General features: G+C 43.4%; 1 protein-coding gene across 2 annotated transcripts in view; it reads left to right on the plus strand.

Moving 5' to 3' along the window:
* The window catches only part of SQOR (sulfide quinone oxidoreductase), a 99,006-nt gene extending 91,867 nt beyond the window's left edge, over window positions 1–7,139 (plus strand). For both annotated transcript variants that reach the window (XM_083183970.1, XM_083183971.1), the window contains exons 7-10: window positions 2,184–2,367; window positions 4,567–4,634; window positions 5,645–5,823; window positions 6,827–7,139. In XM_083183970.1, coding sequence (XP_083040096.1) covers window positions 2,184–2,367; window positions 4,567–4,634; window positions 5,645–5,823; window positions 6,827–6,884 — 489 coding nt within the window. In that variant the 3' untranslated portion in view covers window positions 6,885–7,139. The remainder of the gene's footprint in view (window positions 1–2,183; window positions 2,368–4,566; window positions 4,635–5,644; window positions 5,824–6,826) is intronic.
* Window positions 7,140–16,534: the final 9,395 nt, after the last annotated feature.

A 16,534-nucleotide genomic window follows, 5' to 3' on the forward strand; every position in this document is an offset into this window, starting at 1 on the left:
CCTTTGGTGGACATTGTCCACCAAAGGCGCATTTACACCATAATGTCCATTACACGTTAGGTTACACGCCATTATGTATTATGCTAAACACCATAATGCCTATTAAAAATTATGCTACATAAGTGCTGCTTATCTACATGCTCATTGCCAAGGGTTCCATGCTCATTGCCAGAGGTTCCATGCTCGTTGCCACGTGGGACTACATGCTCATTGCCAAGGGGGAATACATGCTCGTGGTAAATGGGGGACAGCCGCCGCCAGGCAGAAGTGATAGCCACTGACAGTGGCAGAGCCTGGCTGTATTCAGAGCACTGCAGGTCCCGGCTATTTGAAATAATACCCCTTTCACACCAGCCTAGTCCCTGCATTTTCTGGTGTGAGGGGGAGAGAAAACCACACCTCCCCCCCTTTAACCAGTTATCTCATAGAGGGGCAAATGTATTAAGCCTTAACAAGAGATAAATGCAAGTGTGATAAGGAGAGATAAACGTCCAGCCAATCAGCTCCTTACTGACTTTTTTCAAACACAGCCTGTAACATGGCAGTTAGCAGGTGATTGGCTGGACGTTTATTTCTCCTTATCACCCTTGCATTTATCTCTTGTTAAAGCTTAATACATCTGCCCCTTAACCGGCTATATCTTCGGAACCAACTGACCCATTTACATGAGACAAGTATCATATTGAAGAACTTTTGAGTGGGCTTTGAATGATTTTGGTCCAGTGAAACTGGAACGTTTGGTTCCAGAGTAATCTGTCCTCAAAGAACATGAACAGCCATAAAATTACATTTAAAAAATAAAAATATTGGTTTACATGCAATATCTCTGGAACCGATTGACCTATATGTACCTGGTATCATATTGAAGGCCCAGCGATTTGGAATTGAATGAGATCAACCACAAGCTTCTGTGATGCCAGAGCGGCAACTGGCAGCCGTCTGAACCAGGTGGGGGTCGGAATTGACTGGTCCCATATTATCCTATGGGGAAAAAAACGTTACTGCTTTGCCAGGCGATATCTCCGGTTCCCGGGGGGCTAGAGACACGGGGCTGGGCTCGTTAGAAAGCTCTGGGCCTCAGCTACAAAATGAAATGACAAGGGGGGCATGTGCCTAAATCCGCCACTGGGCCCATAGTTCCACAGATTCTTATCTGGCCTATGGCTGGGCCACTCCAGTATACTCCTTTTTTTATATACACTACTCTAATGTGGATGTTGCAGTATGCTTTGACATTGTGCTGTTGGATAATAACATTTCTTGCATACTGCTGTACATTTACCTCCAAGACCTGTTTATACCTAGCGTATTCCTTCTTTTTTACCAAAATCCCTAACCGAGAGAAGCTTCTCCCCATAACCGCATACTCGCACCTTTTATGCTTTACAGTAAGGATAGTATTGTTTGAATGTTTAATTTCAATGGGCCTACACATGGGGAGATGTTCTGAGCAATGCTAGACCATGCATGTTTTGGAGAGTTAAGGGGTGTACAAATGGGGCAATTGACTACATCGCTTAGAAGGAATGCCTGAATCACCACGTGTACACAGCAGGCATTAGCGATGCACCGCCCTGCAGTGACTCTATCGCCCAGCGAAATAGATAGTGCAGGCAAGAATATGTTTGCTACACTGTGTATTTGTCCGTGGCTGGCAGGATATAATTAGCCTAAACACACACACACACACACACAAACAAACAAACAAACAAACACACACACACAGCTCAGTGGAATCGCTGGAACTGAGTCCCGTGTGTACACGGCTTTAGTCTGTTGTAGACAAAATCACAGTTTATATTCTCTCCATTCATTTAACACTTCATAAAGTTCTGGAGAATACCCCGATTTGGTCCTTTCAGTGTGATCTTCCTGATGAAGCTTCTGTTTGGAAATGCACTAACCAACTTCCTTTTTTCTTTGCTTTTAACTGTTTTAGGCTTTAATAATAGCCATATTTTGTTCAGTGTATCTTATGTATGAGCCCCCAACAAATCTGCCATGAGACTATTCCACCTTCAGTAAGCAGAGAAATGCAAAAAAAAAAAAATGAAATACAAAAGAATAGCTGACATAATCATATACCTGTTTTTCCCTAACTACTTATATAATTGTGAATGTAAAAGTGCTTACAACATACTTGATAAAAGGCAAACTGTTTGTTTCCCATCTTGTTCACACAGTATGAAATGCTTCATGTAACTCCTCCCATGGGACCCCAAGATGTACTGGTGAACAGCGCCGTGTCAGATGCAGCTGGCTGGGTGGATGTAGACAAAGATACTCTACAGCACAAGAAGTACCCCAATGTTTTTGGTATAGGCGACTGCACAAACCTACCAATATCAAAAACAGCAGCTGCTGTTGGTAAGAAAATGTTGTTTATTTTAAAGCAATGGTAGAAAATCTGTGGTCATCATTGTGTGTGCGGGCATATAGAATTCCACACCAGCTACCTACAGCTAGGGGTAGCACTTTAAGCCTTTTTTAAAGGAATATTACATCTAGGCCTGATTCAGTACCACTCACTGGCAGTAAGTGAGCGGCCGATGCCAGAAGTAATCAGGGATTACGTCACCTCCCTCAGTGAGTCAAAAAACAAAATAATAATTCAGATAAGGAACATTTATCACCCAGGATTTCTTTGTATGGTTAGTATAGTTCTATCTCACCGTATGCGGAGTAACGCTGCTTGACATGTCACATTATTGATATTAAGCCCTTCTTATATACAGCATGTTCTCACTTTCTGGATGCAATAGTACATTTAGTAACTATGGATGGAATTGAGCATGGAAGGATATTCAGGGAGTTTGCAGCGGACTGCGAAGAGAAAGTCGCTGCCCACACAGAAAGAGAAAATATTCCTTGCTAAGTTGTGAGAGAATTGTGAATGGATCTCTACTCGCAATCCATACGCAATTCCCAAACTGTTGCAGAATTTTTGCTGTCTGTGCAATTGTGAGTAGGTCTGAGGCTTCCACTAATCTGTGACTGAGACAGAGTGGAAATGGTCAGTGCTGATGTCACAGTCCCTTCTCAAAAACACCTGGGCACAACTGTGTTTTTTCCCCCAAACCAGAAAACACCACGTTTCCACCCCCAAATGCCGGCTTCTTGTCAGTCAAACTGTGAAAGGATTGCGTTTGATTCATATGCATTTTCAGCCGCTATTTCGAAATGCGCAGTGCATACAGTACACACGCACAGTCCTTTGATAATCGCTCCATTTGAGAATCCTCTGATTAGCAATCCTTGCTGAATAAGGCCCTATAAACACTTCTAATAACATGCATGTCATTAGAACTAAAAACCAGCATTGTGCTCCCCTGGATCAGCACAGATAGACATAAACAGACAACATTTTCTAAATCCTATCTTCAATCTAGCAATGTTACTATAAATAGTAGTGCATGTCACATTAAGGTCACATTTGTGTACGGAGTAGGCTTTTCTTAAAGAAATAACATTACTGACTGTTCCCTGTAAAAAATACTGGTTGTAACAGAAACATTTTTGAAGGTCATGTAAGGTACCTGGACATTGACCTCTCGTACCACCCAAATGTTCTACAGAGATCTTCCACTTCCAAGATAAGGGGTGTGGATCATATTGTCGACCCCACTTAAGTCGACAGGGTTCTAGGTCGACATGGATGAAGGTGGACAGGTGTCTAGGTTGACATGGTTCTAGGTCGACAAATGCGTTAGGTCAACATGGGTTTTTTCACTGTTTTTTTACCCGAATGTCGACACAGCAGACATGGGCACAGTTGGAAGTCAACCGCAGCCCCTCGCTATGCTTCAGGCACGGTGCCTTGCTGCGCTCAGCACACTATTTTATTCTCCCGCCACGCCCTAGTGGATGGTAGGGCATGAAATACCGCCTGTCGGCTCAAAAAAAACAGTGAAAACGCCCATGTCGACCTCGCAACCTGTCGACCTAATGCATTTGTCGACCTAGAACCATGTCGGCCTTGTCCATGTAAACTTAGAACCCTAACGACCTAGTTGCCTGTCGACCTAAGTGGGGTCGACAATTCAACCATATCCCCAAGATAAGTGGGCTGTGTGACTACACATATGTGGAGCTTAGCTGGAAAACCGTTCTTCCTTCTGACAATACATACAGCGCAGCAACGTTTTGGGCGCCGCCCATTCAAACCCCCCCAATCCCCCGCAGCCTTACCTTTCGCGCTGGTCCCGGCAGCTCCGTTCTTCTGCTGAGGACCACCACAAAATGGCCGCCCCCATACAGCACACAGTTTCAGAGAACTGTGTGCTATATGGGGGCGGCCATTTTGTGGTGGTCCTCAGCAGAAGAACGGAGCCGCCGGGACCAGCGAGATAGGTAAGTCTGTGGGGGATTGGGGGGGGGGGGTTTAACTATAGCACCGCAGCCCCCGGCGCCCCCATATGCGGTGCTATAGTTACGCCAGTGATACAGCGGAACACTACAAGCATCTTACATATATATTTTTGATTGTTGTACATTGATCTGCCATATATAAAGAAGTTTCTATAAGCCTGTATGAGAAGTGTCCAAGTACATTCTGTTTGTTTGCAGCTGCGCAGTCGGCGGTACTAGATAAAACAATATCTATGGTGATGAAAAACCAAACTTCCACAGCAAAGGTATGTAACACGCATGTAATAGTCCATTATTTAAAATAATATATTTGTATGTGAGTGATAAACAACACTGGATTTTTGGACCTAGGTGTCAGAGTGTAGTATGGGCAGCGTCTCCACTTGATCGCTCTCGAGGTTTGAATATTATAGCACTCAACAGCAGGAACGATTAGCATGTGTTCCTGGCCGTTACAGCTCAGGCAGAGTATTACAGCACCATACCATTCCCATAGCCACAGCCACTCTCCTGTGAAATCGCTGGTGATGTTTCATGTCAGCAAAATTGCTGTAGCGCAGCTTTGTTCACAATAACAGGGCAAACATTTCATGCTGATTTACTTTGCAATTCTCATAGCTGACAGCCTGGTAATTGTTCTTGGAAGGTATGCCCCCGAGGAGGAGTCACTAGCAGGCTACAGGCTGGACAAATATGTGATGTTTAATATTTAGGTTACTTTAAATGTTGCCCAATATTTGGTATGATGCGGTTTGATCTGCAGCAATGCAGCACCGCACCTTCAAAGCAAAACTCACCAACCGTTAAATGCAGTAGAAAAACACTTTTAAACACTGAAGCATTTTCACAATAAAATGTTATTTCCCTTGACCTGCTTTATACACAAAAGTATGTTTGATTTTCTTATTACAGTTTGGGAGTATAACATTTTGCAGTTGTGTATCTAAAATTGGAGCAACGGTGAGATGTGCCCCCTGGTGCCCACACACTGCACCCATATATAGTTATATTTGACTCCACCATCATCGCATATCGGCCTGGTGCTGCAGAAAACGTGGTGACCATTTTGCCAGTGATTTGCGCATGCGCAGTAAGTGTTGCTGGGAAGAGGCACGGGCACCATGTTTCCCAAGGCCTGCACGTGTGCGGTAGGTACTTCTGATCAGCCAAAGAGGAACTGACAGGCCCTCTCTTCTAATGCCCCGTGATATTGTGTGTCAGTCAACATTGGTTATTTGAAGGAGTTTTGTAGTGATAATGTTTCCATTGTTTGCAGTATGACGGATACACTTCATGCCCACTGGTGACTAACTACAACAAAGTGATTTTGGCAGAGTTTGACTATAACGCTCAACCCCTGGAGACTTTTCCTATAGACCAAGGCAAGGAGCGAAGATCGATGTTCTACATGAAAGCAGATATGATGCCAATCCTTTACTGGCACATGCTTCTTAAGTAAGTCTTTTCCAAGACACTAACCTTACATCATTTCCTGGCGCAATATTTATAAGACAGATATAGAATTTTTTTAAGTATTTTTTTTTTTTATAAACTATATATGGATGGGGTCCTCCAAACATTTAGCTTCTTTGTCCTCCTCATATGGCTTTCAAGTGCATCTGTTTTATAGATACCTACAACTCAATCATGCTCGATGGTTTATTTAATAAGATGGGAATCCTATTGAAGGTGGAATGTTGCTATGGGCAAACAATTAGAATCGAATTATTTATTTAGCCCCTTCTAGAAGAGATTAAAAAATATATATATTTATTATGTACATCCCATCTTCAATAGAATGCCCATCTTTGTAAATAAATCCCTCTATGTACACATTGGGGAGAGACTACCACTGTCCTTTTTTAGAGTCTTCAGTACGTTTAATAATATGTATACTACCCACTGCTCTGTTTCTCTGGTCTACTCCTCTTTCCTGAGCAATTTTTACATCCCTATTCCTTTGGTGCCTCATTTTTAATTGGGGACATTATTACAAGTGTGCCCACATACACCTATTCTCATATCGGGCAAAACTAGCCGTGACATGTTACATTTTGTTAAAATATGTGTCTTAAGATGCTACTTAATACAAATTCCATTGCAACAAAACCTCCACTTATTCCAAGTATTTAGTACAAAACTCAGAAAAAAATGTAAGTAATCTCCGTAAAAGGCAGGTCCTATACAAATGATTTGCACAACGTGTAATGTTACTTTATACAAGTTAATTTGCGACACAAAATACTTACGTAATACACGATTAGCAGATTATGAAGGGAATTTAAAAAATCATGTTGCTTTTTTATTTTATTTTTTTAATTTAAGGGCACCCCCCCAGAAAATGGCATACTTTCGCGATAATAAATTATGAAAAAGTATTTAAGGAAGAGAATGACTAAAAAAGATAGAGAGCAGGATGAATCCTAATGAAATCATTGTATGTCTTATTTCTTTACAGGGGTTATTGGGGAGGACCAGCTCCCATCAGAAAATTACTGCACCTCGGTTTTAAGTAAAGATGGATAAAAATAAATGTTCATGTTCTGTGCCATCGACTCAACATGTACCTGGGCGTATTGATTATGTATACCAATAATTCAACATACAGTATGGAGCAAAGAGGAGTTTTAGGAAAAGGAAAGCCACATTGTTAGATTAAGTTAACTATTTTTTACCATGAATGATTTTATTGTACTGGTGCCACAACCACAATCATGTTTTTTCTTGCAAAAATAATTTTTTGTCTACAAAATAAAACCCATTGAGAACCATGTTGAAATGTGGGTAATTGTTAATCATGCATTTTCTAGTTGTGTCCAACATTTGTGATATTTGGAAAGCAGCACGATTCAGTGAAAATAACTTACATCATATTTCTACATATTTTAATTTATTCCTATTCGTTGAATTTATCAGATTGCAAAAATATATATAATGTCAAGTAGATATGTTTGGACAGGAACTTAAAGGTTTCGGTCATAAAGGGGTATGCAATGTTATCTGGATTTGTCAGCCACCAAAAAATCTAGACCTACCTATTCAATGCACCCTTTTTCACCAATGCAGGTTCAACTTTGTTTAAAGTGAAATCTGCATGCATGGGAAAATAGTAAGTTGCTGACTTTCCAAATGGGACTAGTTTTTCTGACAGTCAAACAATCAGCACTTGCGTTTCATAGGTTGAATAGTAAGAGCATCGGAAAGGTGGTCTTGGAACTATTTAGTTGGCTGCGCTATTGGAATAGAGGAATTCTGCTCACACCCAATGCGGTTTTCTGCCTTGCAAACAGCATCACAACAGGCACTTGAGTTGGAGGCTGCCGGAGAATAGGTATTGCATGCAGCCAGGAAAAGTTTTAAATTTCAAAGTCTATAAAATGTGGGGTCATTAAAACATCATAGAAAAAGTCACAAACCATGTATCGCCCCCATCTTGTAGTCTTTAGTATTACAGATACTTAGGAAAAAATTTACACATCCACAATTTTTTTTTTTTGTAAACAGATCATGCAAAACGGTCATGCAGGTAGTGCCCCTTTCCCACTGTAGGTCTAAAACGGTAAATTGCCGATTTTTCAGCGCAATTTACCGTTTAAGGCTGCAGTGGGAAAGTGCCAGAGTTGAAATACCGGTTAAAGATAACCGGTATTTCAACCAGTTTTAAAAGCAGAGTCCTACACGGTTAAATACCATTTGTGAGGCAGTGGGAATGCCTCTGAAACGATATTTAGTTTAAAAAAAAAAAATCGCGTGGGGTCCCCCCCCACTGCCGTAACCAGCACCAGGCTGAAAGAGCCGGGGCTGGCATTAAAAAAATCAGGAAACCCGACAAATAGGGCTTCGCTGATTTTTTTAAAACCAGCCCCAGGCTCAAGGGCCGGTTCCCAAAATACGGGGGACAAAATGAGTAGGGGTCCCCCGTATTTTAAGAACCAGCCCCAGGCACAACCAGCCAGCAGGGTAATGCCACAGCCGGGGGACACTTATTATATAAGGTCCCGCGGCCAAAGCATTAACCCTATCGACTAGTCAGCCTGGCCAGGTGTCCTGGGGACCCCCCCAATAAAGGGGTCTCCCCCCTCCAGGACTTACCTGACCAGGCTGAAGCCTGTTGCTGTCCCCGGTGGCCCTGTGTGGTGGCCACCGGGCTGATCATTGTGTAAAAAAATAGATGAAAAACCTATTGTTTTAAACTGTGGAACTATGAGTCCCAGCAAGCCTCCCCCGCAAGCTGGGACTTTGAGAACCACAAGTCCCAGCCTGCGGGGCATTAAAGGGCCCGCTGGGTCTTGTAGTTCCACAGTAAAAAAAATAGATAAATAAATACACACTGACACATTATAAAAATAAAAGTTTAATACATATGTGAAATCTATCACAGTATTGCACAGGTAAGTATTTCTTTCTTCCCTTTGTAGTTAACGTTCTTTTCTTGCAAGGTGTTAGGTCAAGTCAGGCTACAATAACATATAAATGTCCACAGTGTGCAAGAAGAATGAACAATTTATTCTCTTTATAAATGAATGCTATTAATATTTGAGGCACATTCCATGGGAACATATAATAATGCTACAATCAAGATTCAATTTTTATTGTACAGGAACTCTCGGCTGCTGTCTTCTTCTATTGCTTTGCAGTTCTGGTATTCCTAAACAAACAGGTTAACCACCCTACTTTGTTGCTACGATAAACACAGGTTAATTCAGATATAAAGCAAAACACAATGTAACAAATATTAGACTTCAACCAATTAACTCAGTTGTATGTTCCATTACATATCTACTTTAAACATCCATGTAACAACTACTGTATGATAGAGGCCTCTAAGTTACCCAAATTATTATTGTGCAATACTTGTTTAGTCTGTAATAGTCTCGCAATGTTTCAAATCTGATTGCAATCACGTTTCACGAAAGCGCTTTTATTCTCCTGTGCTGCAGCATGAATTAGTTACTTGTGTTAAAAAGGTCCTGGAAAGTTTTAAAGGCTTTACTGTATATCAAATATTAAGTTTTTCTCATCAGAATTGCAGAGTAGAAGCAAATTATTTGTAATCCAGAAAGAGAGATTAACGATGTTACAGTAACTTTTGTAGATTGACCTTTTGTATCCACTTAAATGTTAAGCCTGTCTTTATGCTGACTGCTTTCTCAGGGGTATTCTGAACTGAGTTAATTAGCCATTGGATAACAATTCAGCTACACTATTTTGTCAGGATCCTCAGCAATAGTGTACTAAATATTTATTGTCTATAAGGAGCTCAAGTAAGAAGGGTGACTGAGTTTAGTAAACTGAATTCTTGTCCTGGTATAAAGACTGTAGTTAACACTGTCCCTGCTGCCTGTAGTCTTGTTTCTCGCCACAATCTCCAAATGAACTTCAACCTTTCAATACTGAAGGAAATGTTTTACTAACTGGTAGAAAGTTTTACTGTGTAGTAATAAAGGTTGACTAAATAAGCCAGTCTCTGGATACAACTTGGTGTAAGTCCCCAATAAATAACAAGTATTAGCACTGATGTCAATCTGGCACAGTATAGCTAGCTTAGGTTGGTCGTGTGCTGCAGCAGAGCGTTTACTATCAGCTGTGAGCTCAGTCTGCACTAGGTTGCTCTATGTGTGTGATGCGGGGCTGGCCTTAGCCTTATTAGCCTGCCTTTGGGGTGGGCTGCTTGTCACTCACCACTCCCCTTCTCTGGTTCTTCTGCTCTGGTGCCCGGCTCACTCTCCGCCTCTGTGCCGCCTCCTCCGTCCCTGCTCTGGCTGTCAGTCACCGCTGCTCAGCCCTCCGGTTCTGGCCAGCCTCTCCTCCTGATGCCGGACACTCCTTCTTCTAGTCACCGCCGGGTTCCCCGCCTGTCCGTCCCAAGCTGCTGCGTCACTGTAATCATGCCCGTCCCTGAGGCCGCGCCTTCACCTCAGATGTCTTTCTGGGACCGTCCTTCTATTCGCCGACCTCCGGCTGCAGACGCCGCCTCCTCACTGATGATGCCTTCCCCTGTCAGCGTCTGGACTGGTCTCTGGAGTAAGTAAGCTCCGTCTCTTCCCTCCAGCACCGCTGTCCATCTCTTATCCGGCTGCGCAGCTCTGCTTTTTACATCTCCTCAGGGTAACTTTTCTCAGGGTTACTGCCTGTCAGCACCGCTCTGCTGTTAACCCGTTCCTGAGGGGAACTCTCCCTCAGCCTTAACGGTTGTCCTTTTTATATCCCTCCTTGCGCTCAGCACCATTCCCGCTCTGCCCTCGAGCAGAAAAACTTTATTTGTCTGTCCATCAACATGTCTGTTGGTGCTCCCCTGACAGCGGAGACAATGTGACAGCCTATGTATTAAAGTTGGCTGACTCTTAGCTGAATTCGTTCACTTCCCTCTGAGGATTTCAGTTTACTATATTAGTAATAAATGTACTCCTTCTTTCTATGAAAACCTATGGTGCCTTCTGTGAAGGCATTTAATTATATATTGGTATAGCATATAATGTCCCCTATGGGGATGCCCATATTACAAACAAAAACAGCAACTTATGCTAAGAGCATTTAGGATGGCATCACATGCGCATATAGGTGATTATCACACATACATTACACAAACACACTACTTACCTATCTTGATCCCGTAGGTAGGTCCCAGGGTCTGGTCCGGTGGCTTGGGTCCGGTGGCTTGGTTCCGGGGCCTTGGTTTCGGGGCTCCAGGGCTGAAGAGTCCGGGGTCCTGGATCCATAGTAATCCAAAGGGGTACCTGGGGAAGGAAATCCTACTCACCTGTCCTCTGGCGTCCACCCCGGCATCTTCACTTCAAGACCTGCTCTGCTGTATACTAGAGACGCAGAGATCCTTCTTCCTCTGCGTCTCTGCTCAGAATGAATTCTGGCCAATCAGGAGCTGACTTTCTTGGCTCCTGGTTGGCTAGAAATCATTTTGAGCAGAGATGCCGAGGAAGAAGGATCTCTGCGTCTCTAGTATACAGCAGAGCGGGTACCAGCAGCCGGGAGCAGCGCGTCTTGAAGTGAAGAGGGAGCGCTGAAGGAGGTAAGGGAATCAGAAAGCCTGATGGGTGGTGGGAGGTTGTTCGGTACTTGTGTATTATAAATAATACATTTGATTCTGCCAGTCACTAAGGGGATGTTTCTTCCAAACATGGATTCTCTTCTGGAGAACCATTGTAGCCGGGTCTATATTTTGCATTGTATATTCTTTGACATCCGGCATGACCCAAACTCCCAAATATTTGAAACGAAGGGTCCATTGAAGGGAGTATTCATTGTGGGCAAGTTGGCAGAAATACTACCCATTATGGGGAAGATACTAGATTTATCCCAGTTAATTAGTAGTCCAGAGAATGTGCCAAATAGATTAACTGATTCAAGCATTGCTGTTAAGGAGGGGCCTGCGTCTTTCAAGAAAAGTAACATGTCGTCTGCATACAGTGCAATGACATCTGTACAACTTCCCATGGAGATGCCCTCAATGTCCAAAAAGAGCTGGGGAAAGCGGACAGCCCTGTCTAGTTCCGTGGCCTAGAGGAAAATTAGGGGTAATATATCCATTAATAGACAACCTGGCTCTGTGGGAGGAGTAAAGGAGCTGGACCCATCTTATAAAAACTTGGCCAAAGGCAAATCTACTCAAAACTTCCCACAAATAGGACCACTCCACCGAGTCGAAATCCTTGGCATCATCTAGAGACACCACCACTGCCCCCAACCCAGGTGCATCCCCCGCTGCAGGTGGCAAAACAACCTGCGCAGGTTCTGGATCGTTGAGTTACCGGGCATTAAGCCTGTTTGGTCACCATGTACTATAGTGGTTATAGCAGAGTTCAGACGCAGTGCAAGAACCTTTGCCAAAATCTTGATATCAGTTGAGAAAAGCGAAATTGGTCGGTATGAGTCGGGAGTGGTAGGGTCCTTACCGAGGGGGGCAGACTATTATCCTGAAACAGAGCATTAAAAAGATTTAGTAAATAAGGGATAAAAAAATCTTGATACTTTTTATATACTTCAATAGGAATACCATCACTCCCTGGCACCTTTCTATTGGGAAAGGAGGCTATAGCTGCTCCCACCTGTTCAGCCGCGATAGCTGCCTCCAAATAAACCCTATCGGAGGATAAACACGGGAGCGAAACTTGGGCCAGGTATTCCTGCAATTGAAGTGGCGTATAGGACGCCTTGGAGGCATATAGTGAGGAGTAGAATACCTTAAACTATATCCGGGGTGGATTAGTGCAAGGTACCAGTCAGGTCATGTGTCTGTTGGATGGAACCACTATTTCAGTCCTCTCTAGCCAAAAAGGCCAAATAACTGCCCCCTACATCAGCCTGTGAGTACATGGCATGCTGATTGAAAAGTCATTTACGCTTGGTTTATTCTAGGAGATAACTCGCCCACTCCCGTCTGGACAAGTCCCAGCTCAGACGATCATGAGGGGATTTAGAAATCATATGTAGCCTCCTGCCTGCAGCACTCATTTTCTAGGCGGAGTTCCTACTCTCTGCTTAATCGTTTGATTTGGGCCACTCCTTTAATGAAAGAACCTCTCATAAAGGCCTTAAGTGTCATGTTTTACCCTAGGATCTAAACAAGAAGCATTACATACATCGAAATCTTTCCATTCATCAATCAAGGCCTTTAGTCAGACAGTAAAGTTAGCCAGAATTTGTTAAGTTTCCATATACGATTATTGTGGGGCAACTGAGTATCTAAAACTACGATTAAGGGAGAGTGATCTGAGATTCCCCGCTGTAAATATTGAGTTTCTAAAATTTTTAGGACTAAATCTGAAGATACTAGAGCCAGGTCAATCCTTGAAAAAGTGTGAAAACTGGAGGAGTGACAAGAGAATTACTGCCGTATCGGATTATGGATTCTCCAGCTATCCACCAGCCCCAGCTCGGCTATTAAGGTCGCAAAAGGTGTTGGGGAGGATGAGGGGGAATAGACGGAGCCACAGCCTCACTCCATTTATTAAGCAGTTTGTCCATATAATTCTTAAAATTCCCCACGCAAATGACGGGAGTGTCCGGGAATGTAGGAATGAATGCGACTGCATGCTTAAGAACCTCATTGGAGGTGGTATATAAATGGCGATAATATGGAGTAGCATATGATTAATATGGGCCCTAAGAAAAACATACCGACCATAATGGTCAATTTGACTGTGTACTAAATGGAAGTTTACAGATTTTTTTTATAAGAATAGACATCCCCCGGCATTGCTGGAGAAGATGCGGTGATACATTGATCCCACCAATGTTTTTTTGAGAGCTAGGGTCTTACTTCCCACGAGATGTGTCTCTGAGAGGCAGATAATATCCGCCTTGTATTTCTTTACCTGTGCAAGTACTAGGGCACATTTGATACAGTCATTTATCCCCCTAACATTCCAGCTAAGTATGTTAAGCCCATTTACAGTTACCGCCATGTCAAGACATAAGGTTAACAGGGCCAAACCGGATATAATGCACAACGCTTAAGTGGTGGGATCAGAAAAAAACTAAATTCAAAATACCAAACACAGTGAAGAATTCCTAATCAAGCACACATAAATAGAGAAATGTAGAGCTTCTATGCAGCGGAATAACTGAAAACAGTTACACTCTATGTAGTAATCACAGACACAAGTAAATAAACAGAACATAAACCCTGGAACATCCCAACCGCCCCCCACCCTGCATATCCATAAGAACTAGATATACCTATTAGCCCAAATAACTAAATTACCCTATAAAGAAAGATACAACTTTAACCCTAGGGGTACAGGGATATGCTTAACCCTGTAAACTATATCCTAGCATTCAGCTCCCTAGAAGCAGAATGAAAAGTCCCAGAGATTACAGGCATCGCTGGATAAATAACATCGGTCGACAATTACCAGTCCACTCAGAGAGAAATATTTTGAAGCTGAAGCTGCTCACTCAGTTGAAGTTATGGTTATCCAATTTCAATGGACTCCGTGTCCGAGCCAGCCGCGATAGAGTGTCACGGTCCTTATAGTATAGAAACCGGGCTATAAAGGTGCATGCAGGGGAGCCTGGTGGTGGGGGCCTAGAGAGTAGCCGATGCGCCCGTTCAACTGAGAATTGTGGACTAAAAACTCTTCCCATTTGAATAGTTTTAACCCTCTCTGATAGGCCAACTATACGCACATTGTTGCTTCTCAGGCGACCCTCCATGTCAGAAAGTTTAACCTTCACGGCTGTCATCAGAGTCGACAGGTCGTCAACCATATGTTTCAGTGGGTTCGTAGCATCTTCCAGGTCAGAAATACGGTGCTCAGCCTCGCAAACCCTTTCCCGTAGCTTCTACATGTCATGTCTAATTAGTGATATGTCAATCTGCACCTAGTAGTAGTACATTTATTTATAAGGCGCCACAAAGTGTCCGCAGTGCCGTACATAGCAAACAAAAAAACAAATTACAAGGTATTGTACAGGGTGTGTTGATAAAATACAGTATGAATAGGGGTATAGCTGGTAGAAATAAAATCAGCATCAGTTCAGAAGTAGGTGTCAAAATTGTCGAGGAGACTGAAGATGAAGTAGAGGAAGTGAAGAACAGGACAGGAGCACTGGTGAGGTAAAGGGGTAGGGTGAGGACGGAGGAATACTTCTCCTAAGGAAGCCGCTGAAGGATGTAGGCGGAGAAACGCGTTGAGAGGGGACTTGCAGGCTGACATTTCACCCAGCTAACCAGATTGATCTCGGATATGACCGCAGTGTGGGCAGTCGGAGAAATTCGTCGCTAAAAATACAAGCCTCCTATACCCCTGGATTACAATAAGTATAACCACAATACTAATGTGCACATGTTTGTGGGGACTTGAACTTTGACCTTTCTAAAAACCTACTAACTGGCTTTGCTAATAAGTAATGAAGATCTGCAATTACATGCCTAACAAAAACTAACCAGTTCTAATACTTAGGGGGGAGTTCTTGTTTTATGTTTGTGTGTCAAATTGGCCAAATCATTGTATTTTAATGTATTAATTTTATTAAATATTTCCTATATTCAGTACAGCGCTGTTCCTGTCTTTCTTTTTTTGGTTCTATGAATTACAAGGGGTTTTGGTAATCCCCCTACAGGCTCAGCAGCAGTACCGAATATACAAATCAGCGCTCAGTATCAGTGTGTGGAGTTTTGAGGACGGAGGGCCCTACTCAGAGTTAACATACTAAAAGGAGGTGGGTGGACAAACGAAAAACAATAGGATAAGTAGAAACGGATGGGAACGGAGGCAGGATAGGAGGATCAAAAGAGGTTAGGAGGAGGGATAGGCTAGTCGAAAAAAGTGGGTTTTGAGGGAGCGCTTGAAGGAGGTAAGGGAATCAGAAAGCCTGATGGGTGGCGGGAGGTTGTTCCAGTGCAGGGGGGCAGCGTGAGAGAAGTCTTGGACACGGGAGTGCACCTGACCTATTTTATCTGTAACACTCTGCTCGGATGCTGTTATGGCCATGAGGATTTCTTGAATTGAGTTGAGTGAGTGTGGACAACAGGGGAGTCTCCGCAGGCACAGATGATGATGGTGGATCACCAGAGTGGGAGGGAGGATTGTTAGATTGAGAGCCTCTGCCAAATTGCTCAAGCTTGGAGGCTGCAGTAGCCTGGCCGGTTTTCCCCATACTGTATAGTGCAGTGGCAATATAGTAATAGCAGCAAGTGTCGGAGGGTATTAAGGCCACAGGTGGGTTGTAATCAGTGTGGATACAGTTATGTCCTCCTGCGTAGCACCCCAATGTGTGAGTGTGTGGTATAATATGATGGCCCAACACACCCAGTCACTTAAATTGCAATTGTTATTATAGTCACCGGATATTTATTGTGGGCTGGATAGCCAGGTATCAGCACTCTCTGGGTGGGAGATCCAGAACCCAGCGGCGGTGAAGCAGCCTGTGCCCGTATGAGAGTCCAGAGATGGCCCTGTACGGTGGCTTATCACTTCCTGGCGATTCACAAGATGTCTAGGGCAACAGGAACACGGGTCCCAGTAATGTGCTGTGCAGGCATAACGGGTCATCAGTGACTGGGTAGGACCCGGCGGTTTTCAGCCAAAAGTAAAGGCTCCAAAAGAGAGCACCAGGCAACAGAAGGAGATGTCCAGGCCCCCGCAGCTCTTACACACAGTGCCCTCCGGCAGCAGCAGAATCACGGCCCCCTCCGATGTGCCCA

Source organism: Crinia signifera, chromosome 4, assembly GCF_055691185.1.
Source record: "Crinia signifera chromosome 4, ASM5569118v1, whole genome shotgun sequence".
Taxonomy (NCBI): Eukaryota; Metazoa; Chordata; class Amphibia; order Anura; family Myobatrachidae; genus Crinia; species Crinia signifera.